Source organism: Papilio polytes, unplaced genomic scaffold (assembly GCF_000836215.1).
Source record: "Papilio polytes unplaced genomic scaffold, Ppol_1.0 DF824102.1, whole genome shotgun sequence".
NCBI lineage: Eukaryota > Metazoa > Arthropoda > Insecta > Lepidoptera > Papilionidae > Papilio > Papilio polytes.
The window spans coordinates 4,550,594-4,562,830 of record NW_013525102.1 but is presented as its reverse complement, the minus strand read 5'-3'; the positions used below and the strand labels follow the sequence as shown (position 1 = coordinate 4,562,830).

The window sequence follows — 12,237 nt, the reverse complement described above, 5'->3', positions numbered from 1 at the left end:
CGAACACCTATCTCGTGGGCGTAAAAAGTCTGCTGACCTTGAACTTTACCGCGGCGTACAAAGTCTGCCCGTGCGAACGCACGCTTAAGCTATATATTTTTACGCCGTTAAACTTAGGGGTAAATATTTTGTATAAAAACCCTAATGTGCGAAAGAGACCATAAGTTGTTGTCAACATCAAGGAAGCAAAATTGCCATGCTTTGTCATCATGTCATGTCGGTCATTTTGACATTTGCAATTGAATTTGACAAATGTAATCAATAAAACAATTTTTATAATTTCATGCGGATGAAGCCGCATGGGAACAGCTAGTAGTGTTATAAATGCCAAAGTATAGATGGATGGATGGGTGTTTGTTAGTTTGTAGCCTAAACAGCTGAATAGATCTCGATGTAATTTAGCATAGATGCAGAGGACAGTCTGAAGGAACACAAAGGCTACTCACTTTTGTGTTTTTTTAATTCTTGCGGACGGAGTCGCGGGCGAATTCTGCTATCAATTGGGTCTATTATAAAATGGACACAAAAAACAGTAAAAGGAGGGCGCTAGTGACCTATCATAATTTAATTTCACTTATACTCACCAGTTCAGATATCTGTCTATTGTTATGTTTTTACATTCGTCATAACAAAGGTCTAATATTAAAAATTATTCTAAATGTTTGTTGAAATTATTGCAAAACATTTCTAGAACACTAAAAAATGTTAAACAATAACTAACACCTTGCATTTACTTAAGTACCTTTAATGTCTAAATTGAAATCACTTTAAGCCTATAAAATCGTATCTAAAACGTATTAACTCGATGCCAACGCTTTCGCAAAGTCTCATAAAATATTTATTTTCCCTATCCAATTATAATAGTCGTGACAAGAATGAAATACAACTGCTCCTAATGAAAATCTTATATAAATCTATCGGCCGCTTGCAAACCATTAATAAGAAACACGATTGAGGAACAAGCTCTAATTGTAACAGATTTAGGTCAAATAACCTCAAATCACTTCTAACATACAATAGTCATTTTATATGTAACTATGTTTAACTAAAAAGCAATAACTGGCACATCTTTTATTTAGCCTAAAATTATAAACAATAATTTATGTTTTATAACATAAAAGTAATTTTTCCACTACTGAGAATTGCCAGTTACATTGTAGTTGAAAAGTTTGTGGAACTAGGGGTAAATTTTAAATTGAGTTCGCGGCAACATTTGTTGTATGAATGAGTTATAGTGCCGCACACCAAAGTTTTAATGCATCCCAAAATTGAAATCATTCTTAAAACTTAGAATGGTAGGCAGATACTATGAATTTTATGAACTATCCTGGCATACTCTTCGTACATCTATGCATGCTTATTCAATTACGTTTCGGGCTACTGTACACGAGCGGCTTTAATCAAGCGATGTATGGACTTATCTGCCCGTTTAAATCCTCTGCTGTCGTCTAATTTAAAGAATCCGTTCGTGTATGTGGGTCCTTACCTGACTTACCATGATGCTATTCTTGTTGACATTAGTTTTACTATGTTTATTAACAAAACAAAGTGCGTGGCAAATGTCGAATCGTGTCTATTGTTTAGGAAGTATGACGCAAGTAATGACAAAAGGAGATTGACCAATCCATACTTGAGGAACATTACAATGTTATAGTTTGACCACACACGACGTTTAACTTGTCACAATGTTAAATAATATCGAACCAGTAACTAAATAGGTCCGTTTCAAGTTGTTAGTGTAACGTAACTCATAATTATATTACGGATTAAAATTACGAACGAAATTAATCGAATCATTTTCGATTATAATAATATCTAATTCGATTGAGGAAAATCGATCCTATTTCGTTCGTTTTTCGTCTAACCTCTAACTTTTCTATCCTAATTGTTAATCAATACTCCTAAGAATTAAAAATCTACGTATTAAGGCTGTAGTAGACTTCGAAACTCACGCCTGTAACTTAAAAGGGCAAGCAGAGATTACGTAATCAGATCTTTGAATTCTTCTATATCAATACATCTACGTATAATTCGTCAGAGAGCTGTAGTAATTATTTGTAAATAACAGAAAGTTATTTGCCTCTTTAGTATATTTGTTGTTAACAAATTCGTTGAAATGACGGAAAAGTGTTGTTACACCGAGCTAGTCATTTAGGTCTCACGCATGTTTAGTTGATTATACTTGACTCAGTGTAAACGATCATGTAATTATCGTTGTGAGTATCCGTATGAATTTGTAGATAAACATTAAGTAAGGATGTCTTAACTCATTACTTAGCAAAACAACAATCCATGTCTAAGATGCTTGTTATGTTAAATAATTTAATGTGTAAATTATTTGTTGGAAATAGCTCTAATTATTTGATTAATAACATATTTAATAAATGTTTATATCCCTTAGTTACTCTTTCGTACCAACTTTTTTTTAATGATTAACCATTACTTTAGTAAAATTTTAGCTACGGAAGTATTTCCTAAGGATGTCCGAAACACATAAAGAAAGGAACATGCGGACGGAACAAATTAAGAAACAAAAGGAAGTGTGCCCATCCTCACCGGAACAAGCATAAGTTTATGTTTGTTACAGATTAAAAATATGAAACTCTATCCAACTCTATTCTAATACATAGCTTAACCCTTTCTTCGTTTGCGGAAGCTTTATCTATAAAAGTCTATTTTTACTAGCGTAGAATTGATCTATATAATTTCCATCGAATAAAATGAAATATAAGCAACAACTGTTACTTAGTTATGTAATAAAATCAAGGAATAAATAATAAAAACAGGATAAAGTCAGTTGTCGCTGAATCCCAAATAAAACGAAATTTAACTACAATAAAAAATTGGTAAAGTTGGGGTTTTCAGGGATTTCTTCGTAATTAAATTGTTTAAAATGTCGTGAGACATTATTATAACTAATTCTTTAACGGCTATTACTTACGTCTTTTTTTCCGGTGGCGGCACCGACTAGTTTCTGACCCATCGGGGTTCCATCTTCATAATCTTTCATCGCGTTTTTTTGTAATATTTAGTGTTTCAAATATTTTCTCTTATATCTAGCCTAGAATTCCCATGCGCTAATTTCTAAACATTAACAAAATATTTATGACTGTTGTCCTTAATACCGAATTAGAGTTATAAATTACAATTTATCTTAAGTATGACCATCATTAGGATCTTTTAAGATAATGCCGGCAACCAATTAGTTTAAAGTTAACTGTGTAATTAATACTATTGTTGAGAACATATTTCTTTACACTAGTTTATTGTCGAGGTTTGAAGACAATATGTGTACGAGGAAACACATTTATCTTTTACAGATATGAGATTATTGGAAATCGATTTGACAAAAAAAATATATTTCAACTTCTAATATATCACTAGCCCGGAGGATAAATTATAACCCCCAAATAAGGTAAAATATTTTCACAATGTGGTCAATGACACATATTATAGTTACAGTAATAAAACATATAAATATTGTAGGCAGATCTATGCCGTCTAACTATAATTCTACGCAGCATACTCTTTTCACATCCCTTACTATTCTAAAGAGAAATGTCTCCCACCTATGAAATAAAAACATTTGCTAAACTTCCACTTGTTTAAAGAAAAGCTGCCTTATTCGCTTCTTAATTCATCTAAGTTTAAGTACTTAATCAAACATTCGATGAAAACAATTTCACCAACGGTTGCCTCGCAAAGTGCACCGGAAAGCGCGTGCCATTACAAAATTCATTCCAGATAAGTATTGACATAAATTTAATATCGCCCTGTCTACAGTTCATAGAACTTGAATTACTCGCGTATAGTTACATGTATATTATGTAGTTGTTTACATGTGTCCGAGACGAGAGTGAGTCAATCTAGAAAGTCATTACGTTATCACGCAGGGAGTTGAAGAGAAATGTATGCAAGCCCGCAACGCCGACGACCCGATGCCTCTTATCAGGCGCATTGTCCCTGCGTGCCCAAGAGATGTTTATTGATTACAATTCTTGAACTTTGTGCACCTAAACATTTGTCAAACCAGTTTATTAGGCTAAAAATAACATGGATTCCAGCTTTGATCTAAACTGATGCAACTATTCAATTCGCAAATAGAAAGTACTGATTCGTTCTTGTTATGTTAGCTGTTGATGATTATTTGCTTAGATATGTGTCGAGTACAATAGAGATAATCCTTCAAAAAGCACCAATAGCCAATTGATTAAGGAAACGGATATCAACCAAGCGGTCGTGGGTTCGAGACCCGCTATTTAAATAATGTTATGAACGATCCCAAGTAACTACATGATTAGAACTCTGGTATCTGCTAATGTTATAAAATATTTATATTAGTTACTCTAAATATCTGCAGTGTCCATCTCGACGTACTTCGCCGCTGTCCCCGGCGAAATTCGATTTATCGTCGGACACAACGCGATCCGTTGTGTGGTTCCGCCTCTTTGGCCGCAAGATGGCGTCTGTCAGGGCTATCAACATGCGATATCGCGCTTCTACCAGCACTAACGAACTCGTCCTGCTACCGCCGTCTCATTGACAGTCGATCATATTGATATATCATTGAAATGCTATTAAACTGTGCGAATAAACCAACATGGGCTACTTTCACATTTTATGCTCTTCCTGATAAGTATTTTTCTCATACTTAGGTATATTAATTTTCCAATACACATTTTACAGTACTCGTACAGAATGATGTCTAATTAAAAATAAAACAAATAACTTCGTTAGGGAGAAAGTAATAGAAGAAGAAAAGAAACAATATGTCTAGAAAGAAGAATTTCACCAAGATGTAGTATTCTTAAAACTTTTGTCTAATATATCATTCTTAAAGAGCAAAATTAAATTAATCTTTTAATCAAACTTTACGTTGATAGCCCTAGGGAGCAGGGGCCTGCAAATTAGTAGAGAAGATCGAGTACAAGAGGTGTCGGATTACGGGCGTCCGACGCGGCCCTTGGCCCGCGCCTTCACTACACCGACCACTAATTCACCAACACACTATATTTTCTGCTTTCAATTGCAGTACTTGAAATGCACGTTGTATAAATTATACGACCTTTTGTCTGGATTCGGAGATCGGTATCATTATTTTATTTGATGATGCGAATCTCTTATTCTCTTTTTATAAAATGTTAAATCTCAACGAACACTTAAAAAATAATAATAGATTGTAATAAAAGCACAAGACCGTTCTGTCAACAGTCGTGGCATTTAATCTAGCTAGATGGACAAACCGAGTAGTATACAACGAGTCTATTGGACGTTTCTATTCAAGCTCTATCCATAGACAAAGCAAACAATGCTTTTTAATCATACCCTGCAAGTCCCTACTCTATGGTAGACAGCAATATGAATTGTATTAGAAATACTTTAAAAAAACCTAAAGTAGACAATATTTTTAACTTTGTTCGAGCAAATACAACTTCAATTTCAGCCTTGAATTCCATTACTTCTTACATTTTCCGTATCAGAAATAAGGAAAAAAACACCAATTGTTATCAACGCACTTAGCGGGAATTCCTCCACCGAAATTTACTCAGCGAGCTTTTAACACATTGAGGTCAATGCTATAGATACGTATGGTACATTTTGAATAAGCTTTGAAGACCTATCCTGATACGATAGAAAGAATTACGCCTAAAACCATAAGAAAAAATGTTCAAAAACTCATCGTCTTTCAGCGTTTGTTCAAAATTCAAACGATGTAGTACTCGTCATATCATACACAGCTTATTTCAAACGACATAGTCTTCATAGTACTAAGTAAAGAAAAATAATGCTTAATGTAAAATCCATAAAAAATTCTTTTACCGTAACCTTTAATTAAAATTGCCAGAATACCAACAAGGAAATCATGATGAATGTTCGAATTCGAATTGAAATCTTTTGAGAGATCAGCGAAGTGAAATTAAATTTCGTCTTATTGAATAAGTACAGACAGATATCAAGTGTTTATCGATGTAAAGCGAGGGACAGGCTCTGCCGATGTAGAGAGGGAGTGCATTTTATAATGCAGTTTCTTGTTCGCTCGATGGTAATTACGTTCGCTCATCTTCGGACTTCCATCGACACGGGCCACGGTGAATTAGCAAAAAATAATCATCAAAGTGCCGCCCGGCGATGTTTCGATCTCAGATCGAAAGATTGCGTACACCGCCGCGTAATTATATTAAACGTATGTTCAGTTCATGAGCTCAATGTACCCTAATATAGTCTTAAGTACGGACATTACGTCATTACAAAATAAATTACATATTCCTACTCTCTTATTCCTCGTAATACTACTTTTTTTTAGTTTAGTTAGATTTTTCTTGGGTACGACCAACAAAACTAAAAGCGATATTTGAGGGCGAAGTGAAGTAAAACAACCTCGAAAAATAGTATTCTAAAACCCAAATTGGCAACCCTATAAGTGCAAAGTAGCAAAAAATTAATAGCTTGTATGATTGTGCAGTTTATATGCTTTAGGTTACGGTGAGTTTTATATATGGTCATTGGTCATGTTTCAAAACTTATATGGACCTCACGCTGTAATAAAATACAGATTAAAAACTAAATATTTTATCGAAATGTTTGTGCAATACTAGTTCTTACGAGTAGTTTGTTTTATGATTATTTGCTGTCAATATTTGTACGATTTCCGATGTTTATTAAATGTTTTTACAATAATTTTCACGATTATGTTAATAAAATCGCTTTGGCGGCTTTTAGAAATGTTTTGTAACGGTTTATGACATAAAGGAGGAAAATCGAAAATGTATTATTGTATATTTTTGTTTATCAATGAACAGTATTCATTTTCGAATTAATGTACTTGTTTTACTCAAATTACTGTTTCCAAGAAGATACATAATTAGTTAGTAAATCGTCCAATACTAGATGTATTCATAAAACATTATGGTTAGATTTCGTACAAACGAATACCGAAAAGAGTATCAAGTATTTCGAGTAGCAGGTGGATTTTTTTCCTTTTATGTGTTCAAGTTAACGGACATGGCTAAAAATTGTACGATAACGTTAACAAACCAAACGGATGACTTCACTCGCGGCCGTCGAGGAGCATCTCCTTTGAAGTACGCAGCACAAAGCACACTGTTTATTGCCATTGTTGTGTTACGCCATGCACCTCTTACCGAACACCAGACACCAATGTACATAGAAGAATGGGTTAAAACAATTCAAATGGTAAATACCATAACGGTACTGACAGAGGCCTTGTTTGAATAATTTATTTAACAATGTTTTTTCTGTACTTTTGAAAACACAAAGTAGAACACTTCCGGAAGCTTCTTATAAATATTTGATTAGTTATGGTAGACGTCAGTAACTATTTTAGCATAGTATGTTTTCGTTACTTTTTAGTTTGAAAAATATTTTTAAAACGGCTGAGTGATGGATAACATAAACAAAATAAAACTAAATTGTCACTCTTGAACAATTTTCTTATTATTTAAATAAACTATAGCTTCTCTAGGCTTTAATAAAACAAAATACACAAGCAGGCACATATAACTAATTAACATGCTACCAAAGGCTACACATACCACGAAACTCTTCCACCAGCTATCGAGATAGTTGTCAATGGTCGCCCATAACGCGGTGAAAATGATGTTTTCAATAGTACATGTTAAGATCCACACCATATGCCACACTCTTACGTGCCGGAAACGTATCTTAAACTCCATTAAACAAAACAAATAAATAAAAGCAAGGAACACATAAAATGCTCGCTTCACTGTAGGCGCCTGGGGTACAATCAAAAACAGTAACGTTACTTGATAGTGAGAAAATAGGATTATGATAGCGACAAAAGGAAAGAAATTAATGAACGCAGCAATAGACAACAGTCGTGAAATGAAGAAGGCGTACCAGCCTAAATACTGCACGAGTCCAGCTGTCATGTCCTGAGGCTCGAGGCCCCGGACAAAGGATCGGGGCACACGACGAGGTATATCAGGCTCCGAATGAACTATTTCCCAATGCTTTCTTCTGGGAGGTGCTGACAACCAATTTGGTATATTTTCCGCGTTTTCAACAAACTTCTCGGCCCATTGCGCCAGTGAACCCGGTCTCGGTGCGTCCATTGCTGGTGGAGGTGGTACGTAAACTTTTTCAATAACATATTCCTTTGTTTGCCGTCGTGGGGCTACTCTGTCAATTATCGTGATTGGACGAACGTATTCATCGTCGCTTTCAAGATTATCATTATTGCGGTGTTCCGTCGGAGCTAAAAAGCTTGAACTAGAATCGGAATCAAACGCGCTATCGTTATAAAAGGAAGATGCCATCTCAGAATTTCGTGGTGAAAACTGAATTAAATCATCATTTGCCCCACTTCTGCTATTTCTGGATTTATCAGAAACGCTTGATTGCCTTTTAATAGTTTCGTAAATATGTTCTGATTCTTTATCTTCATTATATTCAGCAACTTCTTTTTCGATTACACATTTGTCTAGTTTTTCTTTGTCGTTCCATGGATATTTGCGTCCGCAAATTTTCTCTCTTTCAAATCTTCTGTAGAAAGTAGCGGTACTTGCCATTCTCATACACGACACAATAATGCTGATTGCTTGTAATGAACCTGACAAATGTAAAAAAAACGTGTTGTAGCGTACTAAAATATAAATAAACTTTTCAGGTACGGAAATAAAGGCGGTATAAGTAATATGCGATGAGTAAAGGGTATTTTCATTTCGTTTACCTTTGTCGAAACTTGGGTTTGAAAATCGCCACATAAGGTCTAAAATGTTGACAATCGCGTGTGGTGCGGAATGTATAAAAGCTTGCAAGAACAAGTATAGCTCCAGTGGTGAAGCAGCTCTTGCTAAGGCCAATGCTTCCTCAGTCCGCTCCTTGTCATTTGAATGCGATGCGAACACAGCCTCCGTCCACCAGAAAATTTGGTAACAGTATCTAAAATAAAAACATTAGAACATTTCTCGTAATTGTATTTACTTAAGACAATAAATTTCTATTATCGTTGATGTTAAAACATAGGTAATACTAACCTACCAATAGCTGCAATAGGAAAAAATATAGCATTTACAATTTGCATTACAACCCATTTGATATCATTTTTTTCTACTGTCACTGTATAAGCTGTTAATTCAGTTTGCAGCCCTGGAGGCGGCGATGCCAACGTAAAGATAAGAGAGAGTACAGCCGGGAACACCATCAGGACAATACAAAACACTGCAAGTCTGAAATATGTGCAAAATTTAGTATGTGATCTTCAGAATAGGTTAAGTTCAAGGGTTGGCCTTTGTCACAATGCCAGAAGAATATATATTTTATAACTTAGTAGAAATTAAGATACAGCTTACCCGTTATCACCATTTCGAAAATGTTCATAAATAAGTGTTATATCGTAACAAACAACTGTCAAGTAAACAATAAGCCCTCCACACGACGGCAAGACACGGTGTAAAAACAGTGCCTGCCATGTTGGTAACTTCAAGCCTAATATCTCTCCTGAAACTTCTTTGTCCAACTCACAAACTACCATTTTCACTACAAACACTACAGTTCGTTACAAACATTATATTTCAATAGAAAACAGGAACTTTTAAAAATCTTTCGCAGTTTATCAACCACTAAAAATGTAAACCTTAAAATGTTACTTTTAACGTAAATGTACTCTATTAAATGTATTCTTGGACGATCTTACAATGTTGAAAATCGTGAATAAAACAAAACTTAGCAATGTTTTCCCCACGCCCATTGATAATTTCCGATTAGATAAAACTCTTTTGACTCAGAATGATAACAACGATGGCACACTTTTATTTTGAACAATTCCAATAGATCTGTTTTCTTTCTCTGTACTACTGAATTTCAGCATTTGAATTCCATTGATGTTGAATTTTATCATGCTAAATATACTGCAATGTCAATCATTTGCTAGAAACGATAAAAGTAAAGTAAACTAGTTATATTATATATATTATATATATTAATTATCCCACCTTTCATAAATTAAAATTTATTCATTTTAATTTATGAAAGGTGGGATAATTAACCAACCTGGCAAAGTTAACTACGAGTAAAAAACTTGTAAAGAACTTCATACCTAACGTATTTTTTTATATTATAAGGTGGCAAACGAGCAAGCGGCCATCTGAATCCGCCAAAATGGCGAAGCAACCGCTGCTTATAGACATTCGCAATAGCGGATGCGTTGGCTACCCTTAATCGCTGGAGGAGAAGACGCACGTAAAGAGAATGTTTCTTGTTCCTATGCGTCTCCTCCGCCGTTAAACCCACGACCCCTTTCCACCCTATTCTTATGAGAAAAAGGGTAGGAAGAAGGGACTAAAGTTGGGCCTCCGGCCCCACACTCATCAAATAAAATGCGGTATTTCTTCCACTTCAAGCCTGTCTTCCGTGTGGTCGAGCCGACACATTCGTGTGAAGATGTTAAAGCAGGCTCTACCACTGTAAAAATTTGTGTATCCTAACAATTCATGGATTACAGTTTTGACTTATGTTGGATTACATTATGGTGAATGTATTTGGTAAACCCCAAATATACCTTTTTTAACATCTTATAACTTAAATTACTACAGCAATTACATTGAAACAAATTATGATATTGTAGGTCACCCTTTAAGATGTAACTCTTTTGGCTGGAAACTGTTATTTCCTTTTTCTACTGTCAAGATGTCACTGTCAAATGTCAACTTGTCAAAATTCAAATTTTATAACCTATACAAGCAAAATAAATAATGTTAAAACATTATTTGTAGTAGAAAACAGCACTTAAAACGAAATGTTTAAAACAATTTTAACATCTACGGTATCTAATTTTTATAAATCCAGTACTAGTTTAAGATGTAAATATGATATAAGATACCAACGATATATACATCGAACGGTTGTGTTTCTAAACCCAAGAAATGTATCAAAAGACAAATCCTTCCCTTCAGCTATGTCGCGAAAATACGAAGTCCTCGATGAAACAAGTTTACCTATAATAGAACACACTGCAGATGAAATTCACATGGATGAAAAATATCCAATTCTTAGTGATGAGTTTGATGGAATAAATCTCGCAAGTGAGTATTTTTTTTTTAAGACATATCTTGCTAGTAACAAATTGTATAATATAATTCAACATTTAAAACCTTGTGCATTGAAATTTAAGTATGTATCATTGTAAAATTTGCATTTCTACTGAATTATGAAATATAGGTAATTGTAGAATTGACAAAAGTAAACAAGCTTCCGGACATTATATCAATTTTTTAAAATGCTGATTTAGGAGTAAAATTGTTCTTAGTTTAGCCATAGACATGTATATATTGTTGCTTGATGATATACAAAATTCAATTGTATTTCTTTCAATTCAGGAGGAAAAAATGGAGTGTTTGAAATTGAGGATCTTGTTGAGCTGTTACAGCGAGAGAATTCCAAAAACATTTTTGTGGCATCAGTACCAAAGGAGATTAATTATGTGGAATACATATGTGTTGTCAGTGGCCGCAGTAAGAGACATTTAAAAGCTTTAGCAGAGTTTGTACGGAAGGTTTATAAGAAAAAATGTTACAAATCAGATCAGATACCAAGGATAGAAGGAAAGGATTCAGATGACTGGATTGCATTAGATTTAGGTAGGTTTCAGTTTGCTACTCCCTGAGTAATTTATAATTTTAAAAACTGGAATATTCTCTATGATGTGAAAAGGAACCTTCTCTAAGTTAAAAAAAAATTAGCTAGTTCAATTTTACAACCAATAAGATAGAACAGCTTTAAAAATTTTGTTCATTGAAAACTGGTATACACCAAATATTACTATAAATACATGCAATTCTTTCTTAATATTGCACTTTTACAATGTTTCATTGCTTTTTTCCCAGGTAACATTGCTCTTCATATCTTCTCCGATAAAGCTAGAGAAGTCTACGACTTGGAAACTCTATGGGCAGTAGGACCAGAGTATGATGAGAAAATGACACAGAAGAGTGACATTGTAGATATATTTGAAAACTACAGTTCATATTTGAAAGATTTAAAACCTCTAGAATGAATTGTTCCCTAACATTTATTCAAAGTAACTTTGTAATATAACTAAAATAGATAATATTTAGATTTTTAAGACATAAATCTATTGTACGAAATTTAAAAAAATAAACCAATGGATACAATATTTTGTTTTAATGCCTAAACTGTACAATTTGTGTTTCTACATTTTTCTTAATTTATAACAGTCTTGAATTAAAAACCAATTAA

General features: G+C 34.0%; 2 protein-coding genes across 2 annotated transcripts; one reads left to right on the top strand and one right to left on the bottom strand.

The window, feature by feature from the left end:
* Nucleotides 1–7,433: 7,433 nt before the first annotated feature.
* LOC106099470 lies at nt 7,434–9,714 on the bottom strand. The gene is made up of 4 exons (XM_013278029.1): nt 9,333–9,714; nt 9,018–9,209; nt 8,711–8,922; nt 7,434–8,590 (listed from the first exon to the last, which is right to left on the bottom strand). The coding sequence occupies exons 1-4, from the start codon at nt 9,512–9,514 to the stop codon at nt 7,434–7,436; spliced, it is 1,743 nt and encodes a 580-aa protein (XP_013133483.1). The 5' UTR covers nt 9,515–9,714.
* A 971-nt stretch (nt 9,715–10,685) lies between these two features.
* LOC106099539 lies at nt 10,686–12,140 on the top strand. The gene is made up of 3 exons (XM_013278106.1): nt 10,686–11,063; nt 11,358–11,618; nt 11,865–12,140. The coding sequence occupies exons 1-3, from the start codon at nt 10,778–10,780 to the stop codon at nt 12,032–12,034; spliced, it is 717 nt and encodes a 238-aa protein (XP_013133560.1). The 5' UTR covers nt 10,686–10,777; the 3' UTR covers nt 12,035–12,140.
* Nucleotides 12,141–12,237: the final 97 nt, after the last annotated feature.

Coding starts and splice junctions, on each gene's coding strand:
- LOC106099470 (XM_013278029.1), bottom strand. CDS start 9,514: ATGGTAGTTTGTGAGTTGGACAAAGAAGTTTCAGGAGAGATATTAGGC. Junction 9,210..9,332: donor TTTCGAAATGGTGATAACGG/GTAAGCTGTATC, acceptor CACATATTTCAG/ACTTGCAGTGTTTTGTATTG. Junction 8,591..8,710: donor AAACCCAAGTTTCGACAAAG/GTAAACGAAATG, acceptor TACATTTGTCAG/GTTCATTACAAGCAATCAGC.
- LOC106099539 (XM_013278106.1), top strand. CDS start 10,778: ATGTTTAAAACAATTTTAACATCTACGGTATCTAATTTTTATAAATCC. Junction 11,064..11,357: donor TGATGGAATAAATCTCGCAA/GTGAGTATTTTT, acceptor CTTTCAATTCAG/GAGGAAAAAATGGAGTGTTT. Junction 11,619..11,864: donor CTGGATTGCATTAGATTTAG/GTAGGTTTCAGT, acceptor CTTTTTTCCCAG/GTAACATTGCTCTTCATATC.